This window comes from Nylanderia fulva, unplaced genomic scaffold (genome assembly GCF_048542155.1).
Source record: "Nylanderia fulva isolate GAGA-0341 unplaced genomic scaffold, ASM4854215v1 Scaffold16, whole genome shotgun sequence".
Classification (NCBI taxonomy): Eukaryota; Metazoa; Arthropoda; class Insecta; order Hymenoptera; family Formicidae; genus Nylanderia; species Nylanderia fulva.
The window spans coordinates 3,221,318-3,243,385 of NW_028189835.1; the positions used below are offsets into that span (position 1 = coordinate 3,221,318).

The window sequence follows — 22,068 nt, forward strand, 5'->3', positions numbered from 1 at the left end:
CAGATTTGTTGTGTCGCTATTATACGTGCATTACTACAACTTACACTCTCTTACATATATATTGAACTAACCCTAAGAATTTCCAAGATTGTAAACATGAAAGTAAAAACTCGCTTTAGAGAAGATTATGCGACAAAATTTCAACAGAATCAAATTTTAATATAAAATTGCGTTACAAAATGATATATAAGTAGATGTCTATCTTCAATTTCGTCGCTAAATTATCTAAAGTGTGTTCAACTAGGAATTATATCGAATGATTGTAAAATAACGTCAAAAATGCTTACTTTTGGATAGGTCGAAAAACGTGAGACGCCGCGCAGCGATAAATGACGCGACGACGTTCTATTATGGATAAGAAGGTTTGCGATCGCGTCACGGATCTGTCCGTCTTTGCGAACGTGTGCCTTGAATCTATCCGTTTCCCGATCGGTTTCGCTGGGAGGATCGGCTGCTATACACGTACGCGACGGCGTCCGATGCCTCCTCGATCGGCGAAGGAAATTGCCGCGACCCAATACTAATGGATAATGGAATTATTGGTTACGGTCGGAGCTCGCCCTGGGGATGATCGTAATTCGATTGCCCTGATGTGTCCTCTGGACGTTTTGACAGGACGGGTGTCCTAACAAGGACACCGCCTCGGGATACATCTTCGCCCGTTTCTCCGTTTCCATAGACGACGCGAGGCTCGCATAGGGAAAAACATCGCAAACATACTTGCCCCATTTGTATGGTTCAACTTAATGCGAGAGATTCATTTCTAATTCAATTTTTTAATCGATTCGAGAGAAAGAGAATTTTATCGTCTTATCTTTCCAATTTTTTAAAAATTCTTTTCTCAACTTGAATTTAATTAAAATTTGCACGTTAAATACATTTGAAAAGAATTTGCAATCGTCAATCATCGCATATCATAAGATCTGAATTGGATAGATTTTCAAAGGTTGGAATTGTTTGCTACAGGGAAAATAACTGACGGCGTCGTCGAGAATCGATTCTCCCGATCGGCCTGGGTGTATCTCGCTAAGAGAACATAAGAAAGAAAATTAATGTGGAAAAACTAATAACACTCGGAACATTTTCTGCAGAGATTCCCGCACGCGCGTCCTTCTCCCACCCGTAGATAGAAATTACGAGGACGCTGGCAATAGGGGCCACCGGGCTTGGTGATCGCAACATTACGGATGTATAGGCCAATTTGTAAGCAATCCAACTTACATTCGCCAGGCAATATTATATCTTAACGTTATCTCTCTCTTCTTGTGACTATATTCTCTCTCCCCTCTTTCTTGTATCCGCATGCAACCGTCTTCATTTTTATGCGGGAGGTAATTGTCGTCATCAAAATCAGAAATGTGTATCGCGTTGTAAACGTTACACGCAGTCCGATAACTCTAGGATAATGATAATGAACACAAAAGTTGCGTATCTCATTTTTTACTGTTGAATTAAAATTATTTTATTTTACCGATAATATTTCGTATCGATTATCATGAAATATAATTGCGCAAAAATTCGATTTCTCAGAATATTTGATGAATATTTTTAAATCACTTGTGGTATAACAATTATTTAGAACTCTTAATATTAAGAAATTTTGTAATTGTATTTTATATCTAAACAAAAAATTCTTCATAATTTTCCATGCATCATGTAATCGTATTTTGAATATCCATATTTATCTTGATATTATTTGTACACATTGTGACATTAGAAAATTTTGTTAAAAAGAGGAAAGTTCGCGCACAGAGAGATTCCAGCGGAGAAGAACAATAATCGAATACATCGAGAGTCCTATACGTCGCGCAAAAAACGACACTTTAAACGGGGGTTGGAAGACGCACGCGGATAAATAGGCGGGTGATTTATGAAGTGGCGAAGAGACACGTGTCTCTCCTCCGTTCTCCTCCTTCGCTCACCTTAAAACCTCGACGAGGCTGCCACAAGCCTCCGGTCCTCACGCAGGGGTTGCGGAGGGGTCTCTCTCTACCGACGGTTTTGGACCAACATCTGCCCCCGAAAAAACAAAAGCCCATTGTCGCTAACGACCGGTCGCGCGTCTCTTGTTTCTAACCGAGCGCTTTTGAATCGTAGGCGAATAACGGATTCGAGAGAAGCTCGTCCATTCAGACTACTCCTTCCTTTCGCTCTCTCGCTCGACCTCTCCAATCCGTCCAGCTCGGCCGATTTTTTTCCCCTTTTTTTACCCGCAACAGAATGAGACGTGGCCAGACGTTATATCAGAGTCGCCCGGGGTTTTATCGAAAATTTTATCGGATTTTTACCGTCGTTACTTCTCTCGTGTTCGACTGTCAGTCGAGCGACCAAGCGGACAAGCGCGATTAAAATCTCGCGTTCCTCCGAAGAATACGGGACATCGTCGATTGTCTCGTCCAAACGCGTCCCGACACACGGGAGATTTTGCGCACTTATCTCGCTTCCTGTGCTACCGTCATTCTTCCGGTGAAAAACGAGAAGCTGTAGGATGCACAAGAACGGCGAGAAAAAAAGCTCTACAATTCTACCAGACCGAATCTGAATGGTAAAGGTCCCTCCCCAAAAACAGATTCTTATCGGAATGCTTAGATTCGTGAAAATATTTTCCGACTTATTGAAAAGAGTTCTTGGTCCATCGTCAAGAAGGAAACGTGATATCGGAAATGTTTCAGTTGAATTATCTTCGTTATTGAAAGACGCTGACAGAATTACATGAGCACGATCAATTTTTGAGGAGAATAATTCTCGTGATCAGTAAACGCATGCAAAATATGATACGGTAGGATCGTATCGTCTTAAAATATGTATACACATTGTTAATTAATCGAAGAATTTAACGAATAATTACGACAATTTTATTTGACAATCAGTAACAAATTCAAAATGATTAAAGTATTTGATGTAAGAAAAAATAAGAAATAAATGAATTCTCCGCGTGCGAAACAAATGAAGATTTTTCAAATGACGGAATCGATCGCAAACTTAAGTTCGGCCCACCGATCGAGGTGCAACGTGGATCCTAAAGGGTTGAAACCCGCTCGAGTTTGCGCCCTGGCCAATGGTCAAGCGAGCTCCGCCCAGAAAGAATCGAACGCTGTCGGCGGCGCCGAAGAAAAGCGCGAAACGAACGAAAGAGAGGAGACCCTGGCAGCAAGCTATAGGGGTAAACAAACAGGGGTTGGCGCAAAGGCCGCAAAAAAGAAAGAAACGCACGAGAAGAAGAAGAAGAAGAAGAAGAGCGGAGATCCCTCGAGAGAATCACGCTGTATAGGAGCGAGATGGGGATACACGAAACATATTCAGAAGAGAGGGAGAAACTCTCCGAAGGGTCGCAGAAGGGAGGCGAAGGAACGGGGGTAAGAAAACGACTGCCAAGACGGTGGAGGGTTTTTCTCGTTTCGTCGCGAGCCTGGCAGCCCCATTTCGGATAGAATATAGATACTCTCGACTCGTCGAGCCAAAGAGATCGATGTATGAAACTACACTCCTGCCAATCTCTATGTTAATGCGCGAAACGTACGAGAGAAAGGAGACATAAGACGGTCGCGGGAAGACCGTTCCGCTGTAGTTTCTCCTGAAGGACACTCAAAAGTGAATTGTTACGTCTGCGGCTGACCTCGCGGGCCCTCTGCCCCTCGGACGACGGTGAATTATAACGGTTGCGTAAAGGGGAAATTAGTTCTGTTTGTTACGGAGGAAAGTCCGTTCGCTCGGATTAGGCGAGCGCCGTCTGCGAACGTTTGGAAGAAAGGAAATTACGGGGAAATTGTGAATCACGCGAAAAAAGACATTTCTTTAATTCGAGACCAAATTTTTATAGAACATTTTTATAGGATATTTTTTATTATAAACAATGATAAATTATTAAATTAAGGCCATGTGTAACGAGCAATACGATATTATTTTATTATTGAGAAGAAAATTCTTAATTTGAAATAATAATTATACAAACGTTTCGAGCTCTACTTGCTCCTCTTCAGTGCGCAAAAAAATAGTGATAATAAATAACGATAATAAATAAATACATAAAATTCTAATAAAAAATCCGCAATACATAGTCAATATAAGTTATATAGTTGAGTCATAGTTAAAACGCAAAATATATTTACAATGAATTGAGACCATTAAAATAGTTCAACAAAGTAAGAACCCAATTAGAAGCAGAATGATTCGTCCGGTTATTCATAAAATATATTAGAATTATTAATAAAAACTTGGAGTGACACTTATACATTACTCCAAATGAACCACTTATCGTTATTTGACGAAAGTCCCTCGATCTGGCAATGATTATGTTCATCCTCTCCAAATTATTTGATATTTGTTAAAAATTGTTCCGAATAACTTGAGATGACGATGCTTCTAATTGTTGTTGGCCTTATTGTTCTAATATATTTTATGAATAACCGGACGAATCATTCTGCTTCTAATTGGGTTCTTACTTTGTTGAACTATTTTAATGGTCTCAATTCATTGTAAATATATTTTGCGTTTTAACTATGACTCAACTATATAACTTATATTGACTATGTATTGCGGATTTTTTATTAGAATTTTATGTATTTATTTATTATCGTTATTTATTATCACTATTTTTTTTTGCGCACTGAAGAGGAGCAAGTAGAGCTCGAAACGTTTGTATAATTATTATTTCAAATTAAGAATTTTCTTCTCAATAATAAAATAATATCGTATTGCTCGTTACACATGGCCTTAATTTAATAATTTATCATTGTTTTTATTGTCATACGAGCTTGAGCATTGGTATGTGATGTTTTGATTAGGTATTAATTTTGCATTGTTTTTTATTATAATTATTATCGTGCTTCAATTATAATTTTACTTATATAATTTTTTTTTTTCAATTTTAGTAGATAGAAATGTAATAGGGGCAAAACTAACATTTTCAATTTCGCTGAAATATCTGTAATAGTTTTTACTTCATAATTTAATTAACATTTATTAAAAGTTCTTTACGACTACCGGCGAAACGAAATCACACAGAGCCGTTCGTTTTATACCTCGTCAACGGGATTACAGCTACAGCCGGTTAATATAAGTATCGTAAATCGTAATGATTAATCGTCATTGCGAATAACGAGCGAGTTACATGTGTCTACATTTGATTATGCAATGGTACCTATAACACGTAAATATCGATAGTAATAAGCTGATAGTGCGATATCGCTTTCACCATGATTCGCAGCCGGAGCCGGGAAACGAATAATTGAAAGGTTCTTTGAGGCATAATTGCAGTAATACGTTGTTATAACACACACAATTGAATACCACACACGACGAGATCCCGCATCGAGCGTATAACTTTATAATTGCTGATATAGGAAATTACTTCTTTCTCGTATACTAACTTTCTCTAAAGAAATGAAATATCAAAATACATTAAATTCCTTTAGATAGAAACTCCCACACAAATGTCCGACGCCTTATTTTCGAAAAAAATCATTCAATTTAAAAATTTCAATAGGATTCGATAAAAAAAAAACAAACGACATCGTTACCTAGAAACAATTAAGTTTAACTGATTGCGAGTAAATTAGAATTGAATAGGAGAAAGCGTGTGGCGAACTTAATCAAAGTAACTCCGCTTAATCAAAGTTCCAACGCACTTCTCTAAAGGAAACGCGCGCCGCTTTCTGTTGCAGCGGAAACCTCGCAAGGTACCACGTCCCCAGACACCGTCCAATGCGGGGGCTGTAGGGCGTCCTACCCCCTCGGCGAGATCGTCCGGTTCATCGAGCACAAGGTCAACCACTGTCGCAGCACCCTCCAGGGTTGTCACAGTCCGCCGGCGACGGCCGCGCCGGAGGACTCCGATCCCGAGGACGCTCTCACCCTCAAGACCGCCGATCCGGACTCGAAGTTGAACTCGGTCCCCAGTATCTCCGCGCCCATCAACAAGAGGAGCGGCCGGTTGGAGAGTCCGCCGACACCTCAGGGCCCGGGCCCGGATACCGGGAGTCCGATCGACCTTAAGGCGAGCGCCAGCTCGACGCCAAAGAGACGGACGGAAGCGCCGGATGAGGACAAGGAGGACCTTCCGAAGAAGCAGAAGACAGAGTCCGTGGACGCCGACACGAACACGGTCAATTCCGGTAAGTTGTCGCGTTTATTTCGTCTCTCGTTGAAAACAGTTAAATAGAAAGCAATATCTTTTTTCACTTTTTTAGCGATTTCTTTGGTAAATATAGTGTGTAAATAGTACAAAAAATCTTATGTACTTATTTTGTTAATATTATATATTAACAAAAATAAGAATTATGTAACTTGTCTTTAAAAAGAATTAAGTTGTCGCGTTTATTTTGTCTCTCGTTTAAAACAGTTAAATAGAAGTAAATTAAATAGAAAGCAATATCTTTTTTCACTTTTTTAGCGATTTTTTTGGTAAATATAGTGTGTAAATAGTACAAAAAATCTTATGTACTTATTTTGTTAATATTATATAGGTATTAACAAAAATAAGAATTATGTAACTTGTCTTTTAAAAAAATTAAAAAATATACTTGGAATAAATAAATTCGACTTAGATATCGCAAGTTAAAATAGTTTCGATAATTAAATTATGACACTGTGATATATATTATTTATTGCGTAAAAAGAGAACTAATTAGCATTTACATCGAAGCATAATAATATAACAGCTTCAAGAGATATTGTAGGTAGAACTCTAATTAATTCTAATTAATTCTTTGGCTATAATGATATTAATGAGCTTACTAAAAATAGTTTTACTTTTTCGTGCCAAAGTATTATTGCATATTTTATTATTATTGCAACATATAAATTATTGCACTTTATATATTGGAATCGCTTGATTAATCCAATTTTGTATCGAGAAATGAGATGTGTAACGAGACTTAGCAGCAATAACGCTAAAGCGAATTGATTCCGCTTTCCAATTTCACGTCCGACGTCTGTACCATAGATTTTGAAATAGACCGACGGGAAAATGGGTCAGGGTTTTTTTTTCACGCTACAACAAATGTGCGTGAATCGAGGAATCCGTTGTGCCGAGTCCGAAATCACATGCTGGTTTGGCGAATTGTTGGTTGCTCGAAGGGGGTTGGGGGGGCTAGAGGGTGTTTTAAAGTACAGTTATAGGGGGCTGTCATGTGATGTCGAACCTGGCCGAGCGGATACGAACAATAGATCGGTGGATTCGATTTTTGAATTTAAACCACCCGCTCGGGAATTGGGGTGAACCTGCCCCCCCCCCCCCACCCCTTTCGTGTCTTCCCTCGCGTCGTTTCTCTCTGACCCCCTTTTGTTGGGAGCTACATTGTCATACGTCGAAGGGTTTAACGTGCGAGCGTCCTCAATCGGCGACGCGACACGTTGGATACGAAAGTATTACGTTATCTACTTTGCGTTCGGTTTCTTTGTGTAAAATCGAGTTCAATGATCGAACCGATCGCTGTCGACTCTTTTTTGTGACCTGCGGTTTACAAACTCTTTTTAATGATTGTATTCCTATAGAGATTCCGATAAAGATTTTAGAAAAATATTCCTTTGAAATTTTCTATTAAATCTATTAACAAGTGAAACAAGATGTATCACTGATATGATAATTTTTTTTGCGAATTGTCGCAAAATTATTAAATTTATGTTTAAAAAATTTATATTTGAAAAAATATAAAATATTTTAATTTATTATAATTTTATATAGCGAGATTCCATCGTGGTTTCTAATTTCACACCGGCGGCATTCTCGATGTGAATCCACTGCTTCCCCTTTGAGATTCTTATACAGTGCTTAACTGTGCAAATTGACGTAAGAACCTGCTTTGCAACGCAGAGTTTCGCCTTCGCCCTCGATAACAGAGAGAACCGCTGGCTCTTTTATGTATTTTCCTTTGTAATTAAATTATTTTCATCGTATGTTATTTATTAAAGAGAAGTCTACATTACTCTCACGGGATATATTCCCGATTATTTTGAGCTTTACGCGTAATTTTTTCAAGATACATTTTCAATGAAATATTGCATCTCGTCGAGAAGGAATTTTTATTATAAATAATAATAGAAAATTTCAACGATTAAGGAATATTTTATAATTAATTTTACAAAAAAAATTATACTGATTCTATTTACAATTATATATTTTTAATATCTCAGTTTATTATATTAAGCAACTAATCGTATGATAAAAAATCAATATTTTTAGACACACACACACACACACACAATGTTTTTAATTCTAAAACTTTTCCGAAGACAATCTAAATCTGCTCCCATATATCGAAACACGGACGTATATAGTTAAATTCGTGTCGTCTCGGGGAAACAAAGGCGGCCATCACGAACAAACATAATTGTGTCGCCCGAGAAGCAAAACGCATCGGCGGTCGTTCGTACACCGGTGTCTCTTTAAAGTTTCATCACGCTTCGCGACGCTCGTCCCAAACCCTCTTTTGCCAGCATGTCCCAAAGAGAGAGAGAGAGAGAGAGAGGGAGTTAACCCTTTACGAACTGGTCCACGATCGCTATAAGAATACACTCGCTCGTGCTCATCCGTTCGTCCGTCGGGGATATTCCCCGGTTAAGCCCCTTTTGTCGCCTTTTTTGTCGGATTTTTTGCCGGACCGGACAACCACGTCGAAAAGCCCAATTAGAATCGTCCTATTGTTCGGCCACGTGGTCCGCACGAGCCGTCCACACGCTCGCGTGTGTGCTTGCACGGCTGCGTTGCACGAGGACAGGTAAAACGGGTATCAGAAACGCGCAAGTGGGGTGGCGTCAGACAGGATGTGCTGGAACCTTCTGTTCGGCCGCAATCCCTCTTTCGTGATTTTTTATCGATCTTTTTCTTTTGTGATTATATATACACGCGAATCGTTCGAAAATTGGTGGCAAAATTTTCTCGCGAGAGAGATACATTTTCCGTGTCATTTTTGTCTAACCGCATTCACGGCGGATGCGAGTTTAGAAAAATCCGTGATGCAAGGAAAATTCGGTTATAGAGGAAAATAGAGAGCGACGGGTGTAAGAGAATATAGCGTTTGGAGAACCGTGGTGGGACAATATACATTTCTCCGAGAAGGGCCGAAGGGAGAGAAGAAGGGAAAACGACGAAAGGAGAGCGATAATCCGTCGAAATTGACACCAACCAGCGCTCCCGGTGAGATGCAGATTTGATCTATCTGTCACGTTTGTCTCCGGGAATATTAATTCTCGTCCGCGGGTGAGGTTTTTCCCCGGCAGCTTTATGGTTCCTTTCCGATCCCCCTTCTTTCCTTCGTAGCAGACTCGACGACTTCCCGGACCGCCCGAGGTGAACGGAGAATTGCTTGCGAATTGGCTGTCGCTCGGGATCCAGCGACTTTTTCGTCCTTCTTCCTTCCGTTCTTCTCCCACGGAAGGAAGTCGACAAGAACGACGCAGCAACGAAAACGTCCGAAAAGTGACGTCGGAAACTTTTTCGGCCATATATTTTGCATATCATCGGAACCAGAGAGAGAGAGAGAAGTTGTACATATTTTAGCATTAGTTTTTCAGCATTTCTTTTTTTTCGATTATTCAAATGTCTAATGAATAACGCGAAATCTGATCGCGCGCGTTTACTTATAGACGAACACTGCCAATCTTATTGTCGATGGAGATAGAATGGCAGAATGTGAGAAGAATGGCACATGCTATTATAAAAATCAACGTGGAAGCCTTCAGTATGGCGGATCCTCTGAGGAGTTTGCTTCCGTTTTGACTGCTCCCGGTTCATATTTTACCTTCTTTCTTCCTCGACAATGACAAGGTAGCTGCGTTCTCCGCTTCCTTTGCACTTACTTCGCGTGCTTCACATAAAAGAACCCCGCGAAAAAGAAGGAGAGAGAGAACGTCATCAAAGCTTACAAAGCAGAAGTTCAATATACGCGACTTCAGCGCGCTACGACGCGTTTAAATTACCAGGTCGAGTGGCTTTTTGATTAATTTTTTCTCTTACGTCCTCTATGTAAGACGAGTCCGTCATCCGTGTTTTCCTCTCTTTCCTTCGGCGGTGTAACACTGCAGAAAAGAAAATTGAAGTAGCTGTAAAGGCAAATTTCTCGCGATGAGAAATCGACGGCATTAAACATTTCGTCGAAACACCTAATCCTCCCGTAGAAAAAAATGTTTGCGCCTCGATCGTCGAGCAAAAATGATCTTGTAATGTTCTTGAAATGAAATCGAATAATATGTGAAAATGTAATTTTAGATTCACACTCGGCGGCTATTGTCCCGGTTTAGTCTTTGTGCCAACTCATGAGAAAGTCGAATAATAAACTCTTTTAATAAATTGAGACTCGACCCTCGAAGGGTTAATAGCCCACGGTGGTGCATTCGCGAGATTTGCGGTTTGGACGGACAAACTGAGTAACGGAGGACATAAAGGCTCGGTGAAGCGCAGTCTGACCAATCTTTTCGCGGAACTATAGTGACCACAAGGAGTATGTTACGCGACCATTCCAATATTCGTTTAGAGAGAATGGAATCGCGCCGGTCGCTATATTCGCTCGATTTTAACGGCTTCGGCTCTTTGCCGCTCAACCCACCGCGACACTCTGCGGTGGGTTGAGCGAGTCGTAAATAAAAATTTACTGGAAAAGACTGCTAGCTACGGTTACACGCTCGATGTAGACCAGATATTAATAGCGTATGTGTATCGTACATACATAAATAGATCATTAATTTCATAAATTATATACAACTTTTTTTCTTTCGATGTGTTATAGTGTAAAATAATCATTATTTCATCATTTCATATAAAATGGTTTGTCCTAAACAAATATAATTTATATTGTGTATCTTTTTGCAATATTTTCGTTACTTTTCATTGTTACATTTTCAAAATTTGTATATTTTATTTTTCATGAATTTATTTGTTTTTATTGATTAATCTGGTTGAATGCGTGCCGAATATTTCTCGTTACTGCGTGAAATTGATCCCGGTTGGTTATTTAATTAATGGGTCCAGTAAAATGATTAAAATCACCCGCAAACTACCCACCTGGACATGATCCGCTGCGCGTTGTCCCTTTTAAGTGCAGCCCTTGTATCGACGACAAAGTGCATACGTCGCATACGTCGGCTAATCGATATTTTAATATTGTCACACGCCATTCTGGATTAAAGGCCTTTGTGTATGTTTGTATGTGTATATCATGACGTCACTGGGCGGCAGATGTATCCCGTCCAAAAAGACTTTTCGAGAGCACGTTACAACGTCGCTTACACGATTAAAATTCGTTCATGGAAGTACGCACAATACTCTTACGCTTATGTGTATGTGTGAGATTATAAATAATTTAAAGCTATATATTTCTCTCAGTCTCTATATATATTTTTCAAGCATTAATATCGCATAAAAATTTTAATTTTTGTTAATTAATATACTAGTATACATTATATTGTAGTTTCAGAGCTGTTTAAGATAGACATTTGTTTGACAGCAAATGCCATTTATTTTTTATTAAGTTGAAATTGAGAGAAATATATAACTTAAAATCGTATCTTGTAAATGTTAGCAATATTTAATTATAATTTTATTTATCGCATAAACATATTTTTTATTCACAAATTTTGTGAAAAATAATTTATTTATCGACTCTATCTTTCTCTCTCTTTCTCTCTCTGTCTCAGTATCTCAGGAAGACATACTTAGACGACCAAGGGAAACGTATTTTCAAAAAGTATTGCATCGCAAGGGGCGGAAGGGTAGATTCGTGTCAAGTCTTCCGTAAAAGAGTTGAAAGGAAGTATTCGTAGGATGACCAGGCTCGAATCGTTGTTAAACAATGGCGTTCCAAACGATTTGCCCGTAAACGTCGCGCAGGCCAATTTGTCGGGCAATTTCTGGAGAAAATCGTTCGGTCACTATCGTCGGAGGGCCAAATCTCATGTGCAGACATATTGTTCATTTGATTCGGCTGCCCTTTCTAAGTACGAATCGTTGTCATCTTTCAAACGTTCTCCACGACTATATGTTGTGACAAAATGTTGGATTTACAAAGTATTTATTTTTGCGTATTTTTAGGAGGTGAAAAAATGAAGATATCTATTAGCAGACGTCTTAATTTCGTTCCAACATTACTGTAGTCTTCAACATAAATAAAGATTCTTGAAAAAGAACTTGTAGCAGAGTGTGCGGTGTAATTTATTGCGCGACATTGCATCGAAACGGTGCAATTGTGTAACGTATATTGAACTTTCCATTTATTCGATAAAAGAGTCGTCGTAAACGATAGCGCGCGTAGCACTCGCGTTTTTCCAGCTAGTCTGCCATTTCTCGCGGACACACGCGGCCGGGGAAATCTGAAGAAATAATCCTAACGGATGGCCACCCGCGAGGTTTGCATATGAAAAGCGCCCGGCCGTGAATCGATACACCTTTATTATGCCCGAGCACTTGCTTATCTCCCGCTTCTCTCCCTGTCTCTCGCATTTTCCCTCCCCGGGGAAGTCGGCAATATTTTCGACTTCCGGGGAAAAAAGGCCCGGTCGGTTCGGAAAAGGAAGACTCGGGGGAAAGCAGCGTGAAACAATAATTGTTCGAATTTTTGCGCTCGGCGTCAATTCCGAAGATGACTCGACTTCTTTTTTCTTTCTCTTCCTATTTCTCATTTTTTCTACATTAATTTCTAAAACTCGAGCAAATTTGTACTTCACGCTTGTCTCGTCAAGGGATCAGGCTGGAGATGACTCGAGAAAAAATCGAAACCCGATTCGAGCTACCGATCTTTCCTTAGTATTTCTACCGCCGTTGAGCAGTGAAAATTCTGTGAATCTTTTAAATTGCTTTTTAGCTTGAAAAAACGCAATAATATTAACGAGTAGACAAGTTACGAGAAATCTATTTTACAAAAAAAAAGTTTTGAAAATTTTTGATTCGATTACACTCACATCTTTGCAGGAATTACAAATTTTTTCAAAATGTTACTTCTGACTAAATTACATACAAGATATTTAATATCTTGAGTCTTTTTTTAGAAAAAATGAAGAAGTATAAGATATGTTTCGAGAAAGAAATTATTTAAAACTTCAATTAAAAACACATGATAAAACTTAAAAAAGACGATTTAACTAAATAAAATTGGAAGAGCAGTCGCCCGGCAAGCGAAAGGTCTCGGGTTCGGTTCCCGATTCAGCGACTTTCGGATCTATATTTTTCTCTTGCATTTATTTATTTTCCGTAGGGGGGTTATAGGATTATTGAAATTAAATCTCAAAAATGAGATTATTTTATATTTTAAATCTTAGCCGTGACCAAGTAAAATTTGGTGCCCTGTGCACAAGATATTTAATTCTAACGAGAAAATTTAGTATCGTTAGGATAACGCACTGTCTTCCGCGAATGGCTCTTATTGCCTATCTTACACTTTAAAATTTATATTTATATTACAGAGCCGTGTTAAACTCTTATTTTTAAATAAAATTGGAAATAAAATTCTTTTGAAAATAAGATTGGAGCAGAATAAAAAAATATACTGTATAAAAATATATTTGATATTTTATATTACACACGCTTTCCCCTGAACGAGAGAACTTTTCAATTCAAGAAATCGTCGAAGATCTCTCGCCTGTTCCTCGACGATCTTTGCGTCTCATTCGTCCGCGACTTTCTCCTCGCTGTTTTCGATTGAAAAATCGCGCGCATCAATGGAATGAAATTGTGACTCTCAGTCTCGCTGCGACGATACAAGCGTAATCCTAGTGAAAGGTCAGCAAGACGCGAAAGAAAGATTCCTCGCCCACTATCGGGCTCGTTATTCTACTTAGCACCTTGTTACATACGACGAAATGTGTTCTATTGTGTATTGTCGCGAGATAAACTATCATTTACCGGCGTTGACGCGCCGTCGAGTTGTTCCTAATTTTATATTTAAGATTCATTGTCTTCACACTTCCTGCCATCATCGAACGATCTCTTAAAACCACGCATTTCTACGAGCTGCTTTGACATGAGTAATTTCATGTCAATACGTTGCAATGTAAAATTACGATTACATCAGAAGACAAGGAATTGACTGTGTCAAATCACTGAAAAAAAATTGTTTGTAAGATTCATGCGGATTAATTAATATATTCTTTTTGCAGTTTAAATAAATTATTTGTCTCTATGACAAATAAAAAGAATTTTTAATCACTAAAAAGTAACGTTTCTAATTTCTAAGCACTGGTACAAGAAATATCCCTCGATCCGATTGTTCGGCTTTAAGATGATCCTGAAGCTTCATTCAAACAAAGATCACTCCTACCCCGAACGGCCATTTAATTAGGACCACTTTATTTTGCTGCAGCCTTTTGTCTCTCCGTCTGACTTGTCCTTGCCGTCGCCCAAGTATCGCGAGACCGTGAGGAGATATAATGGGGGAAGAGAGGGCGAACTTTTTAATCTCTTACAAGAGGAAGTACTTCTCTGTCCGCTACAACGCGTATTTATTTATTTCGTCTAAGAAGTTTCTTCCCGAACAACACGGCGTGCGTATTTATTCGTCCGATTGTGCGGGATTGCTCGCGTTCACAAATTCGTCAAGTCCGAATTGAAAGAGAAAGGAGTCCGTCAGAGAAAAGTTTTGTAGCTAAAATGTTTCTTTAAGATGCCCAAGACGTGCCTTATTCACGTTGCTCTGTAAAGATTGTATCGAAAACATACGTAATTTCCATATTCATGGACTAATTCATTTAGATATACAGCAGAATTCTTCTTTTTCTTTTTTTTTTCTTTTTTTTAAAGATTGAGATAAAAATTATTGATGAATAATTTTACACAAGATTGTAATGTGAATATTAGAGAATTGTATTCAAATTTTCCCATATCATAATGTCAATCAAATTCCAAAGTACACGTTGTAAAAAAGTATTTCCATAAGAATGATTAATCGTTACCTTAGGCAATTCCGTAGTGTTTCTCGAGGCATGAATTTAAGTTCCTTCCCTCCTCGGGAACCCTAACGTCCGGCGTTACGATCCAAGAAAATATGCTTCCCGGGTAATGTTTCGCGGTGCTTTTACTCGCAAAATGAGGGTCGTTCTTAGGCGCGTGATGTCCTGCATCCTCGGTCTGTTATTTCTCCTCCTTTCGAGCGTCTATTCTTATCCTCGCCGTGTGTTGGGGGCGACGTTGGAATTAATAAAATCCCACGGATTCGCCCCAAACTTGCGGCACACGATGGACGTCTATCGCGCTGTTACGTGGGGCGTGAAAAATGGGCCGAAAATCTGATATTCCGGATTAAAAACATTGAAATTCAAAACCCGTCCCTCCCGCGTCATAAGCTCGCGCCATAAGGGGAAGGAGGGTCGAGAAGTCGTTAAGGGTCAGTTTCAGCCGCATGCCGTATACTAACCGACCCCCACGACCAACGAGGATATTATTTTTAAGCCCCCCCGCAACTCGTCGGGCCGAACCGCAATTTGACACAGACGCGCCGTTTGAATTCCGAATTCAATCGGCCGAGGCCGTCTCGATTCCGCGAAATTAAGGGTGGTTCGAAAATTGATAGCGGGACCTGAGGGAGGAGGCGTGCGCGCGCACATGTTGCACGTATGTTGCGTGCGTGTGCGAGTGTTTTACGAGCTGCCATCACATGCTCGTGAAATCACCGTGAAGTCTCGAATCGTCAGATTATTACGATATATCCAGGGTCTTATATAATCATCTTATTCGTGGTTCTAATCCACCGAATCATACCCTGATTTTACTAGCATAATTCTCCCTCTCCCGCTTTCTCCTTTTCAAATAAACTTTTATTTCCAAAATAGCTAATGCGCTGGAAAAATTCTCGGTTTAGAACTTAGGTAAATAATATTAAATATATGTATATATGTCTATTTTTGTTAAATATATGAGAGAATTAAATACGCAATTAATAATAAATTCATCTAGATCTTCAACAACGTGCAAACTCACTAAATCTGTTTCTATGAAATTCTGAATGTTAAAATAAAATAGTCGAAATGCGTCAATGACAGCAATGACTCTTAACCAGCGCGACGTTCGTATATCTGTTTCAGAGCCCAGATGGCTGCAGTGCTCGCAATGTTCCCGACGTCTGTGCTCGGCGTGGGAGCTTCTTCAGCACGTACAGAGCATGCACGGTGCTCGTCTGTACTGCTCCTCCTCTTCGTCGACAAACTCATCGTCGAACACCCCGGCGCCGAGTCCACCGACGCCTACGCCGACGCACGCGCATCATCTTAGCCCGCCGAATCATCTGAATCTGAGCGGCAAGTCAACCGGAAGTTCCTCGGCGGCGAACTCATCGGGCGGTACAAATACAAGTGGCAGCAGCGGTGGTCGACAGCAGCTTCAGACCTCGGCTTCTTTAGTGGGAGATCCTCTGCACAGTTTCTTGAGGCTACCCCAGCACTTGGAGCGAAGTTTTCCGCCTATGTTCAGGCCCGACTTCCTCACCCTGAATCCTCTGGCAGGTTACAGAGGTCTCCAGGAACTGCAGACAGCCACGCGAAATCTGCAGAATCTCGGCGATCCGCTTCGCGGTATGGACGGCTTGAATCTCGGCGATCCGCTCGTACGCAGCTCGTTGGATTCGCTCAACAACGCCCGGAATCTCGCCAATTTGGCCGAATTGTCGCACGGTCGCGGCCTCGGCGGCCAAGCACATCCACCGCCACTCGAAGCGAACCTGGATTTTTACTCAGCGCGCCTAAGGAGCCTCGCTAATCCGTCCTTAGGCGCGGCTCCACCTACACCAAGCGGTAATCCCACAACAAATCCCCCTCCTCCTCCGGTACCACCAGTCCCATCGGTTCCTCTTGCCAGTAACGTTCAACAGCAGCAGCAGCAGCAGCAACAACAACAGCAACAGTCGCAACAGCAACAATCGCAATCTCACTCGCAAGTTCATTCGGTAGAACCGCCTAGTCCGGCCTCGGCCAACCCCGCGAATCTGAGCCACGGTAATCATCAGAAGGAAAACTCGCCGCCCTGCTACAGCCAGAGTCCGGTGGGTCATCACAACAACAATAATTCGACCGACAGCGAGAAGACAAGCCCGCCGGTAGCTTCGACGCCGATAATTACCGACTCTTCGTCGGAAACAGTGTACACGTGCGAGGTCTGCGACAAGAAGTTTCGCTTCCAATCCAACCTGATCGTCCATCGTCGCAGCCATCGAGACAAGGAGAGACAGTACCAGCAACAAGAAAGCACGCAGGACGGCCAGAGTCCGCCGACAAGGTGCGAGGTGTGCGAAGTCGAGGTGACGAGCTTCACCGAGCTGAGGAAGCACATGAGGAAGGAGCATCAGGAGCATTTAAACTCGGCTGCCAGTCCTCAAGGTAGCGTCGAAACGGTACCGGACGACGGGTCCAGCTGTGACGAGAACATGGATCTGGACGAGTTGGAGGAGAACGAGCAGAAGACCGAGCGCGAAGACGCGGAGGAGAATACACCCGAGGATCTGAGCACCAATCAAGGACAGAGCGGGGAGGAGAGCGGAGGTCGGATAGAGAAGCCGGCCAGTCTGGTAGGTGATCTTATGGAGAAGTTTGGATTGAGCAACATCGCCCAGTATTCCGAGGCGTATCGACAAGCGCTACAAGAGAACCATCGCAGCGGTTTCCTGAAGACCGATTCGCCTTGCAATCTCGCAAACTCTCTGAACAACAACAAAGAGAAGGAAAGCGCGCTCTCGCCAACCAATTTCAACTCCTCGACGACGCCAAATATTTTTTCCGGCCAGGGGTTTCCTAGATCCTCGGGGCCGGACTTTGGCGGTCTCTGGCTACCCAGTCCGCACTACTTGGAGAACAACGAATTTCGGAAGGCATCCAAAGCAACGACGTCCAGCCTGGCGCTTCAGGGTCTGCCCAGCCCGTTGCTGAAGAAGGAACGGAGCGGCCGAAACGACACTTGCGAATATTGCGGCAAGGTCTTCAAGAACTGCTCGAACCTGACGGTGCACAGGCGGTCGCACACTGGCGAGAAGCCGTACAAGTGCGAGCTCTGTTCGTACGCGTGCGCCCAGAGCTCGAAGCTGACTAGGCACATGAAGACTCACGGCCGACACGGCAAGGACACGTACAAGTGTCGCTTCTGCGAGATGCCGTTCTCGGTACCGAGCACGCTCGAGAAACACATGAGAAAGTGCGTGGTGGTGGTGCAGCAGGGCCCCAAGCTGGATATACCGTACCCGGTGATCAAGGACGAGGATTCGTCACTCAGTAGCAAAGATACTTGATCCTGGAACGGAAGCCTACCGCCGATCCCGCCGTTGTGGCCGCACAGGCCGCCTTACCCGGTGTACTGAAGACGTGGATCTTCCTCCTTAGCGACCTCGAGAAAGGGAGAGACACGACTGAATCGCGCAAGACTGTCTCGATCTCTGTCTTGAAGACGTCGACGATCTTGACAACGCGATTTCGGAAGAATCTCTCGCCGCAAAGTATCCGAGGTCACCTCTCGAGGAGAGGTGGTAGGTCGATGCGCGATCTCGAGAATCTCTCGACCAAACGGCCTGGAAATGGCCCGGAATTATTTAAAAAAAAAAAAAAGCAACGGGAGATCTAGCAAAGCTGGAGTTTCGACTGCTTCGAGGAAGAGAGGATCCTCACTCGATCGCGTGGACGAAGGCAATGTTCACGTGACGCGAAAACAAGGAGACAGTATAAAGAGAAAAGGTGCTCGACGAGAAGAAACCTGCTCCGCGTTTAACTAACTAAAAAAATCGAACGAATGGTTACCAGTTTGCGAGTCTCAGCACAGCTATTTAAATTATGTATCGCTATAAATAGTTATAAATAACGCGGAAAAAGACACTATATAAATATAAATCTGCATATATATACATACACACACAGATATAAAGATATAAATATATATATATATATAAAAGTATATATATAATATAAATATGAAAGGCAGATACAAATATACAAAATATAAATATTATAAATAAGAAAACGAACGTAAATAAGTTCGTGACTTTATTATCACATTTGAAGATTATTTATTTAATAATAGATATATATACATATTGTATAACGTAATATATATGTATAAATATATTATGAAAACTTGCAACTCGCCGTGTATGTAACTATATTAGAAACAATCGGAGTGAAGTTCTTTTTGTACATTACACAATGTCGCTTCGTAAGAACGTGTCAATGGGACCGACGCGTATTTTTTTTTTCGAATGCATCGATTTCCTTAGCTCGTAAGAAAAATGGCGACTTTGATGATCCTGTACGTATTATACAATATACATAAGTATATATACATATACACATATATTTATATATACAAATATATTATATATATGTATAAGTATGTATCAATACTTAGGATATTGAGAAAAAAATATCTGATTTAAACAATATATGAGAGAAGCTAGTATCTCTAAACTCTAGCTCGATCCTATGTACAATATATTATATCTATTATTATCGGCGATTCTATTATCTTTATTAATATTATTATTGCCCCTATTATATTGTCTTTATTATTAATATTATTATTATTATTGTTTTGTAACATGATTATTATGTCATTATTACTATTATTATTACTATTATTATTATTATTATTATTAGCATTCTATTATTACGTTTGTCACTATTATGATTACGGTTGCACAGTGAGTTCAAAAGCGCCGCTTTCATTATTTTATTCCGATATTAAATTATTATCGCAGATGTTTTTAAAGATTAAGAAAATGCCAAAGTTGTTTAGGTTTATGGTTCGCTGATTTTGCATCGCGCGCGACGCGTTCGTCGAGGCGAAGGAAGTCGTTTATTATAATTAATCGCGAGTCTGCGGTTGAAAAATTCGGAGAAAGAAAGAAAAAAATTCCAATAATCGTGAAAATTTCACCCTCCTTCGACGGCCACGTCGGGACCTCATCATCAGCGCGCTTTGTTCGTTGTAATTATATTTATTGCCGTGTTACGGCTGAGATCGGACCGCGGATCCGGCTTTCGCAGGATCGACATCTCCGTACGTTGATCCTGCGAAAATCGTCCCGCGGCCGAACTCGAGGCGCAATCAAGAATCGAATTTCCGTTTTCTCTCGTCCTCGTCTGAAGACTGAAGCTTTCGCGGGCGACGTGACGATCGTTTTTCAAGTTTTTGCGTTCCATTTTAAATTTAAATAGTAAAATAGTCTTTTTTTTCTTTTTCGTTCTCCTCAACGACGCCTCGTCGACGTAAACGTTTTCGGAGGGAACTGTTCCTAAAGAGATATATATATATATATATATATATATATATGTAGACAGTAAGGGTAAAAAAATAACTTTGCGACGTGTGAGAGATGAATGCGAGTATCGATTGCGTGTCTTCTTGTGATTTTATTGTGCGTGTTATCCTTCTCGTTCCGAGGATGTGAATGTTGCGCGTGTGTGCGTGAGAAAACATAAAGGCGATTTAAAAAAAACTCATATCAGATAGTTCTCTCGGTGTTAGACGTGTACGGCCCTAGATAAAAAAATCTCTCGTTATCTAGTTAAAAGTTTGTTAGATCGATTCCTGAAATACGTACATGCCAGGCTCTGCGTTTATACGACATACTGTAAATAATGACACTGCCCGTAGCGATGAGATTCGAAAGCAGAGAGAAAGAGAGAGAGAGAGAGAGAGAGAGAGTGAGTCGCGTCGAAAAGTTGTTTAATGATTATAACAGAAAGAGAGAAAAAAAAAAAAGATCAACGTGGTGATTCCTCTTTTTCTCATATAATGACGCGCTCCGTCATTCGCGACGATCGAAGAGCGAACGTTTTTTCAGGGAAGGGCGACCCTTCTCTCGAAAATTTGCGAGAACGACTAGAGGAAGAGCGAGAGAGAAAAAATGTTGGACGGAGCGCCGTATGTGTAAATCGACGAAATAAAAAAAAAGTCCTGCGGCAAACGTCATCATACACGAATACACGCATACTTTGATTTCGAAAAGTTCTCCCTCCTTCTCTTCTTGCCTTTCTTGTTCGAGAATTCATCCCACATAGGACCAAGTTCCCTGCCACACCGAAACAAAGGAGTGACACATGCAAATCTCGCGGCGGGCGATCATCGGGGCCGGCGAGACACGACGAGGACGAGAGAGCGAATTTTTATGCGAGGAATATATATTCTCGCGTTAGGGACACACGCAGCAAGATGCTGTAACCGCGATGAATGCGAATCCAGCATGGAAATTGCCACGGAGTTTTCTGCTCGCGTCAATCACGGGACACATTAGGCGTTTAAAAAAGAAGAAAAAGAAAAAAAAGAAATCCGAGAAATATGATATTGCACAAATTTTCCTCGATATTTCGATTAATTGATAATATTGATAATATCAATCCCGTCGTGTCTCCCCCGATCGATTTCTAACATTTCTACAGGGTAAATCATCGTAAAATGCTAAAGGATAATCCCAGAACGAACGTCAAGAGTATAATCGAGCGAAGTATCTAGGCAGTCTATATAATTTAAAGCTAACGAAATATTTCCTATAATTATAATAAGGAGCGAAGATCACATACAAGAAGGAGATTCACACACAGAGTCGATTATCGGGAGATAAATAAAAAAAAAAAAAAAAGAGCGGTGAAACGATAATATCGTAGCAGGGAAATTGGATTTTTAGGAAATCTTCTGATCCAGGGTAAAATATAATCCGAAGCTCGGTTTCTAGGGACAGTACGTGACCGGGTTAAACCTGGCATTGAAACACTTTTAACCGAGGATCGACATTAAGGCAATACAAAAATAAAAAAAAATAAGAAATCCAGACATCTCCGAGTAAATTCCGGCCAAGACTGGCGACAAACGTTGGCCGAGCTTTCCTCGCAGGGGTCCCTAATTGTAAACATAGCAGATATGGTGTATGTCTTGTGCGATTCAAATAAACGACATTGTTTTTAAATAATCTACACGAGTTTCGTTTCAAGTATTCTTACACCTCTCTTTTCCTCATTGATTACTCTCTTCCCCCATAGATTGTTCAACAAACTATATATAACATTCGTATATCTGTGTATATACATATAATTCAAAGTTTTCCCTCCAAATAAGCTATAAATATCCACGAACAGAATTTCTTGTTTTAAAATGCGTTTTAGATTCTGAAACGATTC

The 22,068-nt window shown here is 40.7% G+C and overlaps 1 protein-coding gene across 2 annotated transcripts in view; it reads left to right on the plus strand.

Annotated features, from left to right (window-relative positions):
• Cph (BCL11 transcription factor chronophage) overlaps positions 1–21,860 on the plus strand; it is a 36,520-nt gene extending 14,660 nt beyond the window's left edge. For both annotated transcript variants that reach the window (XM_029314921.2, XM_085480811.1), the window contains exons 2-3: positions 5,664–6,113; positions 16,006–21,860. In XM_029314921.2, coding sequence (XP_029170754.2) covers positions 5,664–6,113; positions 16,006–18,194 — 2,639 coding nt within the window. In that variant the 3' untranslated portion in view covers positions 18,195–21,860. The remainder of the gene's footprint in view (positions 1–5,663; positions 6,114–16,005) is intronic.
• Positions 21,861–22,068: the final 208 nt, after the last annotated feature.